We start from the raw sequence: 19100 nt of genomic DNA, 5'->3' as shown, positions 1-19100 counted from the left end.
TTATGTAGGGATTCAGGATCTCAGGAGAAAAGCAGTGCATAAAGAATAAATTCTTGGTGAGTGGTGGGTTAGTTCCACACAGATACTTTTTCTGCTTGAAGGGAATGGGGCCTTGAATGGTACCTCTGTCCTGATTCACCACCTCTTCTTCCTGGTTGGTGATGTAGTTGCTGCTTGTTGGAGGTTAGGATTTTTCTTTTTCTTTTCCTTCTTTCTTTCAGGGAATTTTGTCCCATTTGTTGCCTAAGAGATGATAACAACCGATTACTTAAGAGTTCTTAAGACACAAAAGAAGTGGCCAAGGTGGGGGGGGAAGGGTGCTGCTGGTTACTCTCTTACCTGGAGGGTTTTCTCTTTGGAAGGGCAGAGATACCACAAGATTTTGGCTGGGGGGTGAGGGGCTTGCCTTGGCTCTTCTTGCTCTTGCCCTCAGATCGGAGGGGAATGGTTAAGCTGCTGCTGTGGGGAGAATTCTCTGCTGCCATGGGGTTCAGCCCTGCACTGTTTCTCCTACTGTGAGTGAACCTTTGCTCGTAAGAGCAGCCACTGAACTGGGACCTTATTAACACCCTACCTCACTGGAAGGGACCTCACCATACTTGGGTGTCTCAGGGAAAACACAGGACCCCGAGCCCCTTTCCCCCCCAGAGAGCCTCTCCCAGCCGTGTTTGGGAGCCGGGCTGCCACTGCCCAGCCCCGCCGCTCCTCTGCCTCTGCTCTGGGTTTTCCCTGCACTGTAACCCCACACCCGCTGCCTGTCCCGCGGCTCCTGCTACAGCTGAGGAGTTTCTGATACATTTCCTTTGCCACCCCGGGGGGTGCCCGTCTCTGCCGTCCCAGCTCGCTCCGAGGTCCCTGCTGCAGCCCATTTGGCCATCCAGAGGGGCACTGACACCGGCTGTCCCTGGGGATTTGCAGAGGAAGCCGCTTTCCTCTCCCTCCCGCCGGCCCGCCCGCCATCACGGCCTGAGGGAGACGCAGCCGCACTCGTGCCACAGCGCCCCCTGCAGGCCCGGGGGCTCAGGGCAGGGCCGTGCCCGGCCGGGAGCCAGCAGCGCCCCCTGCCGGCTGTGCCCGGAACTGCACCGGGGAAGGGGCCCCGCCCACAGAGGCTGTCCCTGCGTTTGTGTTCTGCTCCTCCGTGCTGCCGCTGCTGGGGCTGGTTTGCCTTGTTTTCCATCTACAGACCAGTAAAGAACTGTTGCTCCTTTCCCCGCACCTTTGCCTGTAAACCTCATAATTTCAAAGTTATAAAAATTTGGAGGGAAGCTGGTCATATTTTCTGTTCCAAGGGAGGTTCCTGACTTGTTTGACAGACAGCTGTCCTTCAAACCAAGACATTTCTGTTGTTGCTCCAACTCAGAATGAGCAAAGATGAATGTGCAGGGTAATCTATCCAGTCCCACAGTCAGTGAGTCAATAAAAATGTCATTAAAACAGCCAGAGTATTCAGAGACATGGAGAGAGATCTAAGCCTGAGGTATGCTGTTCCCTGAGCACTGCTTTGATAAATACACCTCCCAGCTTTTGGATCTACCAATGAAGCCTTAGAATGTAATGAAAAACCCAGTAAAATGAAAAATTAATCTGTAAGGGGAAAAAAATCTAGTGTGAATGGTCTTGTGTAAATATGCAATTCAAAATTATGTTGGGTTTTTCAGTCTAGTAGATATAAAATATTCAACCACATTTCTTCTTCCTTCTTCTTTATAAGAAAATGAATAAATGGGGGCAGGGGGTGGCTGGAGGAAATTGTGAGCATATTAGAGAAAAAAGTTTTCTACTTCACTCTTTTAACAAAATACCCTCACTTAGCAGAAACAAAAATGCAAAAAAAGGGTTTTTTTCAAGGTTGTGAATGTTTGATTTGAATTCAGCTTTAGTGCTCATTAATTGTTTTGAATCCAAAACGAGATGAAAATAGTTTAGGGACTGACACTGCAATTACAAATGTCCTTATACATTTCTTTACGTCCTCCCTTCTTCCCTTCTTCCCTTGATTCGAAGTCAAGCCAAACACAGTTTTGCTTGCTTTTGTTTTGGGACCTGTTAAAATCCCTTGGTTCTCCCTCTGCTTTTCTATTGGGTTCGAAGCTGGCTTCAGTTTGTGCTTCACAGCCAGCTCCAGGTGGCCTGGGGATTACAGATGCCTTGCCACCAGAACAAAGGAAACTGCTTTTTGGGCTCTGGCAAAGCCAAGCTCTTCTTCCTATTTCCAGTCAAGAGAGTAGGCCCAGTGTGTAACTATTCCCTTGAACTAGAGAATTACACATCTTAGTTTCAGTGTGAAAATATAAGACAATTTTGCTTCTTTGCGTTGTGGAGTGGTTGTTTCTTTTTTTCCCTCTTCCTGTTCCTTGTATGACCATTACTACTTCTTATAGAATTAGAAGCCACTAAAAATCAACTCCTTTGGAAAATGAATGGTTTGGAAATGTTTCAGAAAAGACAAGTTGTCAAAAGACCCACTTCCAGACCCATGAGTTTATTTCCGTTGCATGTATATGGAAAATGTCGCCCGACAGGTTCATGGTTCAGGGTTCCAACATTTTCTACTTGGATTCAGCTTTTTTTATCTGGCCTCACAATACTAAAATCACCACTGGAAGCCCTCCAGCATCTTCCTCATCCACCCAAGAGTTGCTTTTTGGCCACTGTTTTCATTCCTTTTGGCCACTGTTTTTGACAGCAAAGCCCAGGTTACCTGTAGCTTTGCTGTTGTTATCTGTTGTTCTTCTTGTGTCTGGCTTTCCTCATTAAAAATGGCCATATAACCTTTCCTGACAGCCAGACTGCTGGGAGCACTGACCTCCCCCACCAAGCCCCATGACCATGTACTGAAAAAACAGTGGAGACTCCTTTTAATAATTCATAAGCCATCTGTTTAGCTTCTGAAAGAAGAAAAGCAAAAACATAGGGTTTGTGCTAGTTTATCTACATACCTCTACCAATAATAAAAATAATAATATTAATAAACCACAAAAAAATCATCACAACACCCCCCTCAAAAAAAAAAAAAAAGTAGAAAAGAGAACCTTACCATGAACAACTTAAATGCAGCTCATGAAGGAGAGAACTTGTGGACACAGGGGTCCTGAACACAATTGGGAAGAAAGAACTGGATGCCTTCCCAACACAGCAGCTCTATGGGCTTCCTGAGAGAACTCTTTAGGTGATCTCCCTTCAGTGCCCTGTGTGGCGAGGACTACTTTGTTCCTGTCTGTTTGCCAGGTGCAAAAAACAAAGTACCAATCTTTGTGATCCCTCTCCTGAGTTCTCTCTCAAGCTGTCAGCTTTAGAGAGCCCCTTTATGCCTCCAGAACCTAGCAGGCAGGGAAGACACCAAGAAAGAATCAGCACAGATGCATCAGCTGCTCAGAGAATTGAGAGATGAAATCTAATGCCCCAGCCTTGGGGAACAGCTTGCCCAGCACAGGGAGAAATGGCTTATGACTTCAGCAGACTTCAGCTCCCAGATTTCTTCAAAACTGAGAAAAACAGCAAGGCTGATTGTTTTGTTTAAACAATTGATTCCTTGTGCATGTGACTTGAGTACCACTGTTTCCCAGAGCTGACTAGATGAAAGGAAGACTCCTGCTTCAGTCACTCACATTTCTGCAGAAATTGCCCTCTTCTGGATTACCAGCCGGAGCAGTAATTTGAGTGGCTGGTGAAGAAGCATCCATGAAGCTTTCAAGTCTATTGCTTTTGGCTTAGTGAGGGCTTTCTTCATCATGAGCCTGAATAGATTTATTGTCTTGGTCATGGAGTGTGAACAAAAGTGATAGTACTCACCAGGCACTTAGTTTCCTCAATTCTACTCAATTCTAATTGTAACTAATGAAAAGCATACTGCATTTTAGGTTGTGCTTCCAAGAAGCATTTTAAATAGAAGTAGCCTCCAGCACTGTTCAAAATGCAATCTAAATAATGCAAGATTGTTAGGAGAAAATACAGCACTATTAAATAACACCAAGTAATGGACAACTATTCAAAGACATTATTTTTTATTAGCCTGGATCATTTTTACTGAGCGCATGTGACCTTACTTGCACTCAGTAATACTTACAGTCATTCAGGAAAGCTAAATAATCATTACTGATTAATTACTATTGATTATACTCAGTGGTTGTATCCATATTTTGTGGATTTTCATTGCTGTAAAAACTCTCAAATATGTTTTGTTTTCTTCCTACAAGAAGGGTAACCCTTCTCAAAAGCTAATTTAGGAGAAAGTTGACTTATTTTCCCTATATTATATAAGCCCACCCCAAATGATGGATTTTTTTCAGTCCAGAGAAATTTTCTTTCAGGTAAAATAATACGTTTTGTGCAGACTTTATTATAGACTCAACTGAAACACATCACATCAGTGTGCAAAGTGAGCCTTTTCACTCAGAGGTGAGGGAATGGACAAAATATCCACCGATTCTTACACAGATGTACAGGTAGCATTTTGAGGAGGAGTGAGTAGGAAGGACAAAGTCTGTGGTTTTGCTGAATGCATAACACTAATGATGCTGAAAATGGGATGTTTCTGAATATTGCCTCCTGATTTGCCTTGCAAGTGATTGTCTGCCAATACCTGCTCATGCCACACCTTTGACAAGAACCCATTTGCAGTGTTTTGCCAGCCCTTGTTTAGCATGAAGCTTTGAACTCTGGGGAAGGAAGTGTCCCTGTAGACCTTGCTATTTTCCTCCCAAGTATGGGCGCATTTGACGGAAGGAAATATAAGAGAAGATTTGTCATGGAGGATGTTGGACTTTTTTTTTTTTTTTAATAAAAAACCACTATTCTGAGTCTAGTTGGTGGGAGTGAGCAGCCAGCATCTTTTAGTGTCAGGGTGTGACTGGTGGATCACATTCTGGGTGCACAGGGCACCCTCTGGTCTTAGATAAACCAGTTTGGGCAGAGCTGTGATAGAGGAGGCAGTGGCAAAGCCAAGATACCTCCCACAAGAGTTCTCCACTGCTCCCTTCAATGGGAGTAGCTACCCAGCATGACAGGTTTGCTCCTAGCTTTCTTGGTAGTGGTGCAATCAATTAAAATGACAGAATGATGCACAATGGGGAGGAAGAGCCCTGTTATATTGTGGCTTTTTCTCCACGGCACAGGGTGAGGGGTGGAGCTGGCAGCCTGGGCTGCAGCTGCCCTGCCCAGAGTGCCAATGCCCCACAGTACATCAGGGTATGTGTCTGATAGTCCTGTTGAAGCTGCAAGGCGGAAGGAATTTAATCCTGTTTTCATGATTGTGTGGAACGGGAACAGAGCTGGTTGTGTTTATTCTGCCCTAATATTAAGAATAGCTCTCAGGATTCCTGAGAATTCAAAGAACCTTGGGGTTCTTTGGTGCCCCAGGCCCCAGAAGTCACTGTGCTGTGGCCAGAGAGGGATCCTGGAGACCTGATTTTTGTGACAGGAGCTGCAGCCATGGACAGTCCATGCTGGAGCAGGGGAGCACATGAGGAGAAAGAGATTGTAGGGAGATGTTGTGGACAGACCACTATCCCCCAACTCCACCTCTGCACCACTTGGGGAGAGAGAGGTAGAGGAAGAAAAAGAAGATGTGAATAGAATGTGTTCCAGCTTTTTTAGAGTATGCGAGTGGAATGTGTTTTAGTTTTTTTATCTTTCTCACCATTAAACCTATTATAATTTGCAATTTATTAAAATTTATTTTCCAAGTGAAGTCTTTTCTGACTGTGACAGTAGTGGGTGAGTGGTCTTCTTGTCTTTTTCTTGACCCATTAGCTTTTTAATTTTATTTTCTCCTCCCCATCCTGTTGTTAGGAATGAAGAGTGCAGCTGACGGAAGGCTGGCAGCTTGCCCAGTTTGACCCACCACAGTATCATGTGGTGTAGAATTTTGTACAGGGGTTTGTTTTCAGGGAGAAATCCTTCCTGTGTGATGTGCTTTAACATCCAGCACATAACCCTTCTTCTCAAACATATAGCACTGCACACTGGAGTGAAATCTCCTGAAGGTGGGAGAGAACAAGGGTGAGGATAAGTGTTGGGGGGAGACAGAGGAAATGGGACAGTGTATCCTGACCAACATTTGAGGTGCCAACAGGTTCCTGTGTTCATAGACTTGCAAGCTTGAAAGACCTGCTGTGCTGGGTTGGATCGCTTGTCAACAATATTTCTTCAAGGTTCTTCATAGTCTTCACAGTCAGTCAGAAGTGAGCCTTTATGTTTCCTAGTAATTCCTCTGTGCTGGAAATGCACAGCATGGCTGTCACTCAGTGACTCATATTTGAATGTGTCACTCAAGTGTTTGTGAAAACAGGAGCTTAACAAAGAAACTTACTGTTGCCAAAACGAACGGTGAAAAGGAGGCAGGATAAATGAAACCATCTTTCTGTCCCTGCAGAAACTCAACGTATTGCATGAAGGTGTCCATGTCCTTGACGGTAGCTGAGAATGAATCTGGGCTTTGCTACAACAGCAAGATCAGATATCTGGAAAAATCAGAAGTCACTAAGAGAAAGACAATCTCGTGTCCTGATATTGAGGATTACAAAACAGCCGGTCAAGAGCCAGATGTGGTGTGGTACAAGGTAACTATTGTTGTTTTATTGTTGTTTTGCTGAAACTGCTCAAAACTTTCACTGTTTTCAGTCTGAGGTGTAGAGCTGACTTTCTCTGAGGCACCAGTGGTTTGTGACTGGTCCGGAGAGTGTTCTCCCAGTATGACAGTTCTGCAGGTAAAACTACCCAGCATAGTCATTGTCCAGCAGAAATCACTATCAACAAGGATGTTCTGTGAGAGAGCTCACGGGACTCTTCTATCAGCAGTACCGTAGTCCCAAACCACAGTGCCTCTGAACCAGTTTGCACCTGGGGTGTGGCGTCTCTCTGCATGATACTGGAGTAGAAACAAAGGGAGGCACTGCAACGGGGCCAGAGGTGTAGCAGCACCACCAGGTCCAGTTGTGGTGCCCAGGTAATTTTTACGGAGTCCATCGGGTAATTCCACCAAGACTAGTAAATTTTTACTGAAGTCTCATGGAGTCTGCAGAGAAGTCTGCTGAGGTTTGTTGAGTAACTGTCATGAAGTTAGTTAATTTTAACTGAAGTCGGTTAGATACTTTTACTCCTTGCCAGGTAAATCATCTGCCTGCACCTTCTCCAAGGCTTGTCAAGTATCATACACCACTTTGATCAGATGTGTTTCTGAGATTGGTGATGTGTTTCTGTAGCTCCCCAAGAAAGCAGGAGAATGAATAAATTATGGATTGGCTGGCAAACATCAGGTAATGAGACCACAGCAAGGTCTGGCAAATTTTGCTTGCAGTCTGGACCTCTCTGGGTCAAAATCTGATATTTGAAAAGCCCTCAGGTATTAGTTGAGGGCTGAGACCCTCAACTAGAGAAGAATAAAGAGCTGAGAATCAGAAGGAACCAGAAATGGTTGGGCAAGAGTAACAGTTCAGTGGGATCTGTGGAAAATAGAGTTTGGATCGTAGGAGTTCAGGATAAACTTGGTTCAAGTAATACAGACAGAAACATACAAAAAACTTAGTTAAAACCTAAATTTGCAGTGCTTGATTTGGCAACCTTAATAACATTCTATAAAGACAATTACTTTGTATGAAATAAATAATATGGGCAGACTAGCAGATTTTTTCCTTCTTCAGGTTCCAGCTGAAAAGAGCAATTATAAAAATTGTAAGTTATTTGCTTTTGAACAGAAATTTCGCATATCTTATAGTAACAAAATGTGTTAACCCACTGTTAGTGTGAATAAGATCTTTCTTTCAGCAGTTGAAGCTCTTTCTCTCAGCATATGCCTTGATATCTTCAGTGCTGTTCATATGTCAAATACATGATTTAGTTAACCATAGAATATGCTGTGTTGGAAGGGGCTCACAGGGACCATTGATTCCAAATCCTGGCTCTGCACATGAAATCTGAAATCTCAGAGCCAGGAGGATACTGAAGAGTAGCCGCTTCTTGCCCTCTTTACCTTGGTATTACTAAACATCAGATCACTGAAGATCTCGATTTTTGTGCAAAAACACACTGAAAAATAGTCTGTCAGAAACGATCTTCAGCTGCCATGGAGCAGAAATGAGTCTAAAGGATATGCATGTGCAGCCCCACACCAGCGATGCTTTGTACTGTGACCAGGACAGGGAGTGGAAGGGTCTGTTCCACCTGTGTTGTCTGGATGGCACACGTGTTGTGTGACACAGGGCTGGAGTGTGGCAGCTGACTGACAAGTCATCACTGAGGTGAATCTGAACAGAATTGATGCCACTGGTTGATAACAGTGAGACAATCGAAGTCAACAACCTTTAGTCTAGCTTGATAGTGAAAAGAGACACGAGTGAGATAACCTACTACATACACCTTCTTATCTCTAATTAACAATAATGAGTTATGAGTTTGGCTTTTAGAGAAACATCTTTGTTACCTAGGCCTGAGTCAGAAAGCTCAGCAGTGTGCAATCACAATAATAATGTTGCACAGAAGCTATGTATGTCAGCTTATCCCTTGAAACTTATTCCTGAACAGTTTTGGATATTGTAGAGACTATTACGTTACTGTTAATAAAAGTTGGCATATTCAAAAGTGCAGAAGTCCAACTTCTAGAAAATATATAATTATATGGATTTCAAAATAATTTGATGAATACTGGGATAACCCCTACAAGCTGCAATCTAGGACTTAAGAGCATGCTGTGGGAGGCAATGTGAATAACAAAAAACAGGTCCCTTCTCCTGAAAAAATAGTGTAAAGTGTTATCCTGCCTTAGGACCTGACTCTCACTTTCCAAAGAAGACTCATTTCTGGTCACAACACATGGATCCTGAAGTTTCCCCCCTACCTTGGATTTTAAGCTTGATGTGTACATATAGCCACATTCTTGAGTAAATCTGCTCCAGAGGGACTGGTGGGAGCCAGGGGGAGGGCATGGGTATTCCTTTCCATTATGCTGGAACGTTTAGAGATTTTCACCCAGGCAAGGAGCATAAGTTGTTTAAAATGGAAGAGTAGATACATAAATCTGAAGAAGTCCTTGAGATTTCCTTCTTTATCCCTTCTGTGGAAGAAAGAAATCCTTGTGTTCATGAGAACCTGCAGTTCACTGGTAGTCAGGTAGTTTAGACTTGTGACCTATGAAATATCATCAGACAGGACAGTGATGATGCCAGCCCACTGTATGCAGAACGTTCTCTGCCTTCCAAAAGGCTTCTCTGTGTTGAGGGATTAATGACTCTGAGCTAGTAATTGCATCAATTTCCTGGGAGTTAACTGTAATTTAAACAAGCTCTTAATTATGCCTGAACAGAATTCCACATGCCCACCTGCTATGTAATATACCATTTGCTGTGAGGATTTGTTTTAACAGTAGTATGAACTCACTTCTGGCTAGAATTACACTGCATTAAATATTTATTTTTTAAGTTTTCTTCAATTAATGCCATTGATATATGCTTAGCTCAGTAATGCCCATTAGAACTGTTTTGACAAGATGTACGGGATTTTTTTTTTTTAAGTAAATGTGTGTGTCAAGGCATGATTGAATGAATGGGATTTAAGAGTAAGAGCAGTTTCATGAAAAATAGCTGGCAGAGGGAAAAGGTATATTACATCTTGAGTGTGGAGTCTTAATCCATTTCCATCATGTCTTTTCCACCACTGGGTTGAAAGGAAGGCTAAAAGAACAATCAAAATGTCAGGTGAAGGACAGGTAGTTTTTATCTACCCAGAAAAATAGACTTTTGAGGTACTGCCACTTAGATTTCAAGGAAGAGAGAAAGAAGCATAATAGTGCACACCTTAATTGCTGGGGGAAAAAACCAAAACATTTCAGATGTCTAAGGAAAGTAAATAGTCTAGAAAAAGAAACTTGCAGATTCTTGGAGCAGGTAAACATAAAGAAGCAGAAGCAGAAAAGAGCAATTAATTTGATAAAGCCTTTGGGGAGAACTTAGACCACCTTCCAGTACCTGAAGGAGGCTTAGGAGATGACTGGGGAGTGACTTTTCACAAGGGCAGGTAGTGAAAGGATAGGAGACAATGGCCATGGACTGAAGGAGAGATTAGATTAGATATTAAATTTTTTTCTTGTGAGAGTGGTGAGGCACTGTCATAGGTTGCCCAGAGGAGCTGTGGATTCCCTATCCCTGGAAAGGTGCAACAACAAGTTGGATGGGGTTTGGAGCAACCTGGTTTACTGGAAGGTGTCCCTGCCCATGCAGGGGAATTAGAATGAGATGATTTGTAGGGTCCCTTCCAACGCAAACTGTTCTGTGATTCCATGAAAGGAGTCATACAATTGAGCACTTACCCTTTTAGGGAAATCAGCAGACCTCCGACAGTAAAGCCTACATTGCTTTCACAATATAAAAACCAGTAAGAATTTTGTTTCTCAGGCATTTTCCATCTTCTTTCTTTTTTTTGCTTTTAGTTTTGTGTATTAAATATATAAACAAGCATTTTCAACATGGTTTTTTAAAGCCTGCATAGTCAGCAGAATAAAAAATAATTAGCTGAAATTTGGGAAAGAAAGGCTTATAAATAATCTTTAATAGGAAGTGTTTCAAGAAGATACAAAAAGAAATAATTAGGAAATTAGTGGTACAATTCCACTAGAACAATTTCTCTATGTAAAACCACAATAGCACAAACACTGGTTTTGCTAAATCATTAATCTTCATAGTAGTAAAGGTGTCATCCTTCTTATTGCAAACTTGTATATAAAAATATATCTTCCATCTCTTTGTTCCCATACTTTTAAATAGAGAATATAAAACTGATAACACGTGATAGGTTATTTCAGTGATGCAGTAAAGGGTGCATATCTCAAATATGCTTACTTTGTGTGTTCTGGGAATTGTATTCCTTCTAAATTAGGATTGAATAGGACTGAATTGTATTCTTTGCCCAATGTTCAGATTTAACCTACACTCCGAGTAGGTGCTTGATGTACCTTTCAATAGAACTAAAATATTGAGCTCAAATCAGGCATTTCCTGGCTCAGATTTGTGTCCTGAGTGAGTCTCAGCACATTAGGTGGGATCTGGACTCTTACTGAAAGATCTCAATACCTTCCGAGGGTCCAGCCTTGCGGAGAAATGGCTTAATACATAGCGAGATGGCTTCTTTGGACATGCTTTGTAAAATAAAAGGTTTTAATAACAACAAAAATAATAAACATTATACAACAAAGAAATACAAGGCAAGCACAGTGTAGAAGACACTCTTACACTGGCTAAGGCATTCCAAAAAATCTTTTAAGTTCTTTTGTGCTCTTTCTTAAACATTGAATGACCTAGGTGGGCTATTTGGCACCTTGCCCAATGAGATTGGCAACAGGCTTTGAGGTACACTCCCAAAGCCCAATCAGTGCCTCTGTGCTGGCACTGAGCCAATTACAATGAGCAGGCTATAGAAAATTCTAGTTTAACTTCCTTTTATGTTTCAAGGTAAGCCGAAACTCTTTCCCTTATATAGAAACACCTGTTTGGGTGTAAAAATGCACTACTACAGACTCTGGTCGTTCCCTACCACCAATGTTAACTAAAGTTCACTTGCAAGACGAGATGATGCTTCCCTTACAGGTGTACTTTGGAAACAGAGAGATGAGCCAATCACTCTGTTACCTGCAGCAGTGTTGCACAGATTCTGAATCTGAAATCTGATCATTTTGTGACTGCATTTGGCCTCCTAGGGACAAGGAGATTTCTTCAGTGCCCCATTTTCAAGTGCAAGGCCAGAAACTCTCAGTCCTGTCTTTTTCTTTTTTCTATTGTTGTCCTTTAATTTAGAATCTGACATGGATTCGGAATGCGTATGGAGTCCATGAAAAATTTATGTTTGTGTCATGCTGATCTCTTACTGTGGTACAATATATTTGCATGTTGACGTATTTTCTTGTTTGGTTGTTTTCTTAAGAGAAAGCTTTGTTCTATTTTGTTTTCTGTGTTTCTGACACTGCTGTTGCAGACGAGCAGAAAATGGGGCAGAGGTGTGGGCATGTCACCAGTCTCTGAAGTTGCTGAGCCTGATGTAACTGATGTGAGACTGCAGCAGTCTGAGAGCTTATTCCAAGCTGCCAGCTTGAGAAAGGGAGTAGAGGGGCATTGAAGATACTCAGGCCCTATGTTGCTTTGTGTTTCCTGGGTACAGGATTATCTGAGTGCTTTAGAGAACTTGAAAAGTGTGATTTTGTTGCAGGCAGAACAGGATTGATGTTAAAGGTATTTAGAGACAATAATACATAATCTTAAGGTGCCATTTTCAAGAGGCAATGATTAGATTTGTCCCATGCATTTTGTTCAGAGCACTCCAAGAATGATTCAATCATGAGTGCTGTTCACATGGAAGGCAACTGATCTGCCTACAAGGATCCAGTGTATTAGGAAGAGGAGGGAGAGCAGCTTCTTGCACTCTATCACACCCAGAAGGACTCAAATGCTGTTCCAGTAGGATCACAATTTGTAGCAATGAACTTTAATCTGCCAAACAACAGATAAGGATCCTGTGGGTGAAGCCTGTGAGAGATGCAGGCTATCAGTACCATGTCCTGCATCAGAGTATAGGGGTGATGCTGCAAAGTGCCTTGTGATGGGAAAAGGCTGAATCAAAGCTCATCAGGTGTTGGAAAAGCCAATGATGGGAAATAACGCTGTAAGGAGACCAGGCTTCTGAATTCTCTCAAAAGAATTGCAGTTCTTCCTGTTTTCTTCTATTTGTAAATGGTTCTAGCTTGGGACTAAGTTTAAAATTTGCCTTCAGGCTAGTTCTAAACAGATGTTGCCCTTACTCCCTTCAAATAGAGATGTATTTTAATGGTCCATGGTAAAGGAGAGGCCTTGGCAGTTGTTATGAAGAAAAAGATACTTTAACATTGCTTGAGGGCACCACATATTAAACACAGCCCATGTGATACAGTAGGAATAACTGAACCTAAAAACATTCCTGTTTAATTTCAGTCTTCAAATTAATTCCAGTTTCAGATCTCTCTGCTGAAATTATATTCTCTTCTGAAATTATATTTGAATTTTAATTGCAAAGTAATTCTAGATGGTTGTTTCCTTCTGTGTAATATTGAAAATCTGATCAGGCAACACTGTCTTATGTTGTACAAGCCAGGTAATTTTGGCACTGGATTTTTCTCTGCAGGAATGTGAGCCGAAAATGTGGAGAAACGTTGTAGTTCAGAAGGGAAACACTCTCTTAATTCAAGAGGTCCAGGAAGAAGATGGAGGAAATTATACCTGTGAACTAAAGTTTGAAGGGAAGGTTATACGAAGGACAGTTGAATTGAAGGTTACTGGTAAGAATCTTTTTTCTATGTCAATAGGAAAAAAATAAAGCTTTGAAATAATAAGAAAAAATTATATTCCCGTGTCGGTGAAATCTGTCAGTGAATCTGTTTGATAGAAGTCCAGAGCAAATCCCAGTAGCTGAGCAATCCTAGACTCAGGGAAATTTTTATCAAGATCTTCTAAAATTCCACAGAAGAGTATTTCTACCTTTTGCTCTGTACAAAACCTGGAAATGCTCTATATTTTAAAGCTGTCATTTAATTCCTGATGATCAGCTTTTCTAGTCTAGGGATTGTCTTTAGTGAAGAGTATGGCACAACTTATTCCAAGAATGAAGTTAGCAATATTGGACTGTCAAAACAAAGTAACCCGCTTGTCAGGAAGTCATACACTCTATGGTTCTGACTCCATGTAGTATTTACCAGACAACAGTATTTTTCTGTCTATTTTTGCCAGGTACCAAAAATGAACAGCTAAATAAAGTATTGTCTACTGATATATTCCTGCTCCCTTTTCATCCCACTGTACAGTATGACATCCATAATTATTATTTTACCATTGTGGAACTTTGCAAGTACCTGGAAACAGCTGAGGTTTTCTTCAGCCTTTCACACAAAACCATATAAACAAATGGTGAGGTTTTTTTCCCCACATACTGATTAAAACAGGGATCTACTCAAAGCAGTGACTGGTAGAATTCCTCTAATATCAAGATGAATTATTCAATATGGTGTTTCTAATATGTTCTTGAACAAAAAAGTCTTCTCTTTATTTTGAGTGGAAGCTGTTTTTTATTCTTATCATTATTCCTCATTTTCAGTGAGTTCTTTTCCCTGTGTGCCCTGTGTCATGTGACCCTTTATTGCCCATTTTTGACCATGGACAGAACTCTCAAGTGTTGATTTGACCTACCTGACCTAGACCTGAAATATGAATGGAGATATAATGAATGAAGATATAATGAAAGAAGATATAATACTTGATTTGTGGATAGTTGCTACCCTAAGCAGTATGCTGGTCTTCAACCAAAATGTGAACTAAGTTTGACAAAGTGAAAATGAGATGCATTTAACTCAATTCCTCACAATGGATATTCTGTGCTCTCCCTCTCATCATGACCTTGCTAGAAGTCATGTAGTCTCTTCACTATTTAAACACTATGTATAGTTATACGTCACAATTTAAGGAATTTGTCCTAAACTAAATGTAGTATTTATTACAGTTATTTCTCTTAATAAAAGGTTTATTATCTGAATTATTTAAAAGGTAGGTATGAAATATGTAAGTGTTCTCCTTCTTGCAAAATGCTTGAGAAGCAGATTTTTCCCCATTTAATTTGGTGTGAATTCATGTTGCATTAAATTTTGTTTAGTTTATAAAAGTACATATGTTTGTAAACACGTTTTCCAGATGGAAATACTTGGGAGATATATCTGATGTTATGTGTTTGCTGGTCAAATCTCTCCAGATATCTGAAGGAGGCTAGTAAGGTTATGTGAATGAAAACCTAAAAATGTGGATGAGAACTACAAATTTAGTAGATCCATGTAAGCATATTATCTCACAGCTTGGTTGAGAAAGTTTGTTTCTCCTATTTTGTTTCGGTTTCTGAATTTTACATATGTGTAGGTTTAGATCTTTGTGGGGGAGAGGTAAAGAAAACTTGTACAACAAACAGCAAAGGATTACTGGTGTTGTGTGGCTATCCAAGCCAGGTGGGGGGGTCCTGAGGTCAGATCACAGCTGGGAGAAGGTACATGAGATCCTCAGGGACTTGGTTGAATAAATGTTGTGGTCCTTCACAGACGCATCTCAGTATGTCCAGGTCTTTCTTGTAATGAAATTGGTGTTGCACTGGGCCCCATTTTTCATCTGTCTGAAAAGGAATTCTCATCAAAATATCGCACCAGGAGAAGCTAGAGGGAAAACCAGAGCTCTAACTTCTGAACCTGCTGGTCTTTAAAATTACAGTTAGCACATAGTTGCTGAAGGTTGGGGTAGAATTGTCTCTGCTAGCCTGCAACACAGATCTGGAGAAAAGGATCTTGCCTGCTGCTTTCTTCTGAAGGAGCTTTGTAATGCTGTTTCTATTACTGGTGCTTATTACCATGCCTGAACTGGCATTTATTGGCAAGTGTCTGGGTTCCTCTAAGATAAAGATTTTGAACAGAAAGGCTCTGTTGGGTACTGCTAGCAGCCATGGTAACCTGAAATTGTTATTGAAGAGTTATTCTGAAAGTGAAATGGGTAACTCCATGTCTCCCTTGAGCAAGGAGAGACGCACTGCCATGGAGAGAGAGGAAACTGGCTTACATTCACTTTAGTCTTTCAGGTGTCTGCTAAAGTACACTGCATGCAGTACAGATATACAGAATACACCAGTTAGGTGGATGAAGTTACTTATCTCTTGGTTGTAAGACAAGGATCTTTTCTTCTTTGAAGTCACATCAAATATGATACATGAGGTTTTTAGTCCTTTGTGAAGATTCTGGTAGTTATGTGAAATATTTGCTATTCATAGCTGAATGCAGAACGGGCATCTAAAGTGAAACTTGAAATCAGAATAAATGCAGTGCTGTCATAACAGAAGTTACATCAAAAGCTTTAGGAAAATTTCAAGATGCAGGAGCCAGACACACCATTTTAACTTGCTGTTGGTATAACTAATCAGAATAGTTAATGAGATCCCAGACAAATGCAGCAGTTTTGCTGAAGATGGGATCCCACAAGCCAGCCTGATCAAAGTTAACAGCAGACAAGAGAGCAGTTGTGGGCTGAGTGAAGGATGACTCCCTGTTCAGTATTTATATCAGTGTTGCCTGAGGATTTATTTCAAGCAGAGGCTTTCAGTTGGGAACACAACCCTACTCTTATTATTTAGTTATCCAGCAAAGTCCACTGATGTCATTAGAGCTATTAGAAAGTGCTGCCTTAGCTTCCTGTGCCAAAGTGTCAGCACAGTTGTCTTAGTGGCTGTGCCTATGGCAGGGAGCTGTGAGGACAGCATGTGCTTTCCTTGGATTCTTCTGGCCTCTGCAGACCCAAATGGAAGATGTCAGTAGGCCAGTTAGAGGTAGGAGGGCAGTTCCTCCTCCCTTTCTTCTGTGACTAAGTCGTAATATGAGCAACTATGAGGTAACTTGTAAGAAAGAAATCTTTCTGTGTGAGAAGATGGAAACTGAAAGCAATCAGTGTGTGATGCCTGGCCAGGGGAAGACAGACAGAGGGACCTGAATGGTATTGGCAGGTGAGCAGAGCAGAAAGCAAACAATTCAGATGACATTTGCAGGAAGGGGCAACTGGACAAAGGGCTGGCAGTGTCACTGTCTGGCTGCAGTGGGTAATGAACAGCTGAGTGTGATTCAGTTGATGAAAGGCTTCAGAGGCTGTAGTTCTGCAGGGTTGTAAGGGAAAGGCTTGCAGCCTAGAATATATTTGAAAAATATTTTGACAAGAAGTATTTATAGGGACAAAATCCTGAGCTACAATACAGCACTAATGAGCAGTGCCTAAATCTTGGTGTTTGGGTGCATTTAACAATAATAGATTGTCAACAAACCAGCTTTTTCATCACTAGTTCTTCATGGGTTTGTTATATTATGCAGACAGATGTGAAACAAGTCTTGTCAGCCTTTTTTGCTGAAGAAACATGACAACAGTGTTATCTCTTAGCAAATAACACATAACCCTTCAGTCTATGTAAAAAAAAATATATATATTGATACCATTTGACTTTGCTTCCTGGTAGTTTTGGTGTAACAAGCAAGAGGGATTAGAAACTGTGATCTAGGGTTCTAAAGTGTAAAAATGTAACAGAAAGTTGGTCTTTAATTAGATACTAAATTAGAGTGCACCTATTTAGAAAAAAAATGGAATTCACTAATATAAAGTTACAGATAATATACGTGATTAGAATTTATTAAAATTACAGTTATTCAGGAATATCAGCAATCAAAAACATGTTATTGCATATTGTAAATGCCAATGTTTATTGAAGAACAGTTACACTATCCAGATTAAAAGAAAAAAAAAAACAAATGTAGGAAGTAATGTTGGTTTTGAAAGGCAATTTATGCATCTTCCTGTTTTCCTCAGCCTTACCAGCAAGTTTACTCGGTCTTGATGCACAGCAATGTTTCAATAGCTTTGTGGGTGAAAAGGTGCCATTGAGAAAAACACCTGCTGTTTTTGTCTGCTCCTTCAGCACTCTTTTAACTTTGGAACACTGGTTTGTGAAGGTACAAGGTGAGAAGAAGATGCAAGGAGACATATCTTGAAGGTCTGGAAGAGTGTGATGCCTCTGAGAAGGGAGCAAGACCTGCTCTCATGGCGTGGCCCAGGTGCCCCTGGTTGATGAGGCTGTTTCGAAGGGATGTGTTTATTCAGGGACAGCTGTGCTAGTGGGAGAGGTTGCCTTGCTCCTTCTGCTGCCTATGGAAAGAGGTGATTTGTGAGCTTGTACTGGTGAATTATTTTCCAGTATGACAGCAGAAGGTGGCCATCTGACCAACTTCATAAACTGCTGGTGATGGATTGGAGTGACATGCAGGAATTACTGGACCACTCTGTCCAGGAGCTCTGTCCTCCAAGTTTCCTTCATCCTCTACTCTGGCATATTTTTCACAGGCTGCTAAAATGCCTGGCTGTTCCTAAAAGTCATTTATGCAGCAATATCTGTTTTGACCATCGTAAATGACAAATTATTCCACATGGCTACTTGAGTTGAATGTTTCTGCCCGAATTCACTCTTTGATCATAGTTTTTCAATTAAATTCTTTCAAGTCTCATTACATCTCTCACTTTTCAAATTACGCCTGCTGCTGTTGCTAGATTTTGTTTGTGGATTTGGGACCCCTTTATTAGCAAAAATAGTTGATGGTGATTTGCTATTGTTAAACCAAGGAGGTGAATTTGATTTAGAAGAGCAAACAATTAGTTGGACTTTCCAGCAGCTCTAGTGCTGTAGAGAGAAAAGCTACCACAAAAGAAGTAGGGGTATGAGCTAAAAGTATGTTCACCATTTGGTAATGGTTGTTTTTCTGCCCATTTTTAATCCTCTGTAAACTGGATATGCCACTTTACAGTATTAGAAGTTGAGGCTAGTGACACGTTGGCAGCATTTATTGGGTGCTGATCAGAGTCAAATTCATACCTGCAGTAATCCATAAGTGCACTCTAGGCCTTATCAGTTTATGGTGAATAAGGTATTGTCACCAAAGTCATACAAATGATGTGTTGATTGACAACATTTTTGGCTGCTGACAGTTTCCAGAACAACCACAGCAGAAAGTGTTAAGATAAATTAAAAGCTTATTTAAACTGAGCTGAAACACAGAAGTCCTTCCAAGTCCTTTGGAACTGAGACTATTACAAGGGATTTACTTTTGTGGTGTCAAATATAGAAGTTGGTGTTCGCCTAAAAATCTGAAAGCATTTAATTGTGATTCCCTCCCAACGGCATCATGTTTTGGCATAAACAGTTTAGTAACCTGCAATGTATTTATGAAATGGTTCAGTGTTGGTTAAGTAGTTACTTGTCCAAAAATCCAGTTTATCTATGAAAGGTCACTGAGCTCTGAAAATGATTTGTAGATGTAACTCAAAGCAGGGCCAGCATAAGACTCAGGTTAAAAAAGCAGGTGGCTGAGGAGCAGAAGCTGAACTGAGCATCCCCAGCAGTTTTGTGCAGTGACAGGTCCTGTGCTGTGGACATGCCTGAGCTCTGGTGTGCAGGGGTTCCTCAGTTAGCTGTGAAGGAGCTTTTCCAACATAGCCAGTTAACTTGTTTGCATGGCATTTGGTACCCAAACTAAC

The 19100-nt window shown here is 41.2% G+C and overlaps 1 protein-coding gene across 2 annotated transcripts in view; it reads left to right on the top strand.

Moving 5' to 3' along the window:
- The window catches only part of IL1RAPL2 (interleukin 1 receptor accessory protein like 2), a 385745-nt gene that overhangs the window by 201101 nt on the left and 165544 nt on the right, over nt 1-19100 (top strand). For both annotated transcript variants that reach the window (XM_063423231.1, XM_063423232.1), the window contains 2 exons: nt 6377-6563; nt 13141-13294. In XM_063423231.1, the coding sequence (XP_063279301.1) occupies nt 6377-6563; nt 13141-13294 (341 nt within the window). The remainder of the gene's footprint in view (nt 1-6376; nt 6564-13140; nt 13295-19100) is intronic.

This window comes from Prinia subflava, chromosome Z, assembly GCF_021018805.1.
Source record: "Prinia subflava isolate CZ2003 ecotype Zambia chromosome Z, Cam_Psub_1.2, whole genome shotgun sequence".
Lineage (NCBI taxonomy): Eukaryota > Metazoa > Chordata > Aves > Passeriformes > Cisticolidae > Prinia > Prinia subflava.
The sequence above is the reverse complement of the archived record's forward strand: the minus strand, read 5'-3'. Positions and strand labels throughout refer to the sequence as shown.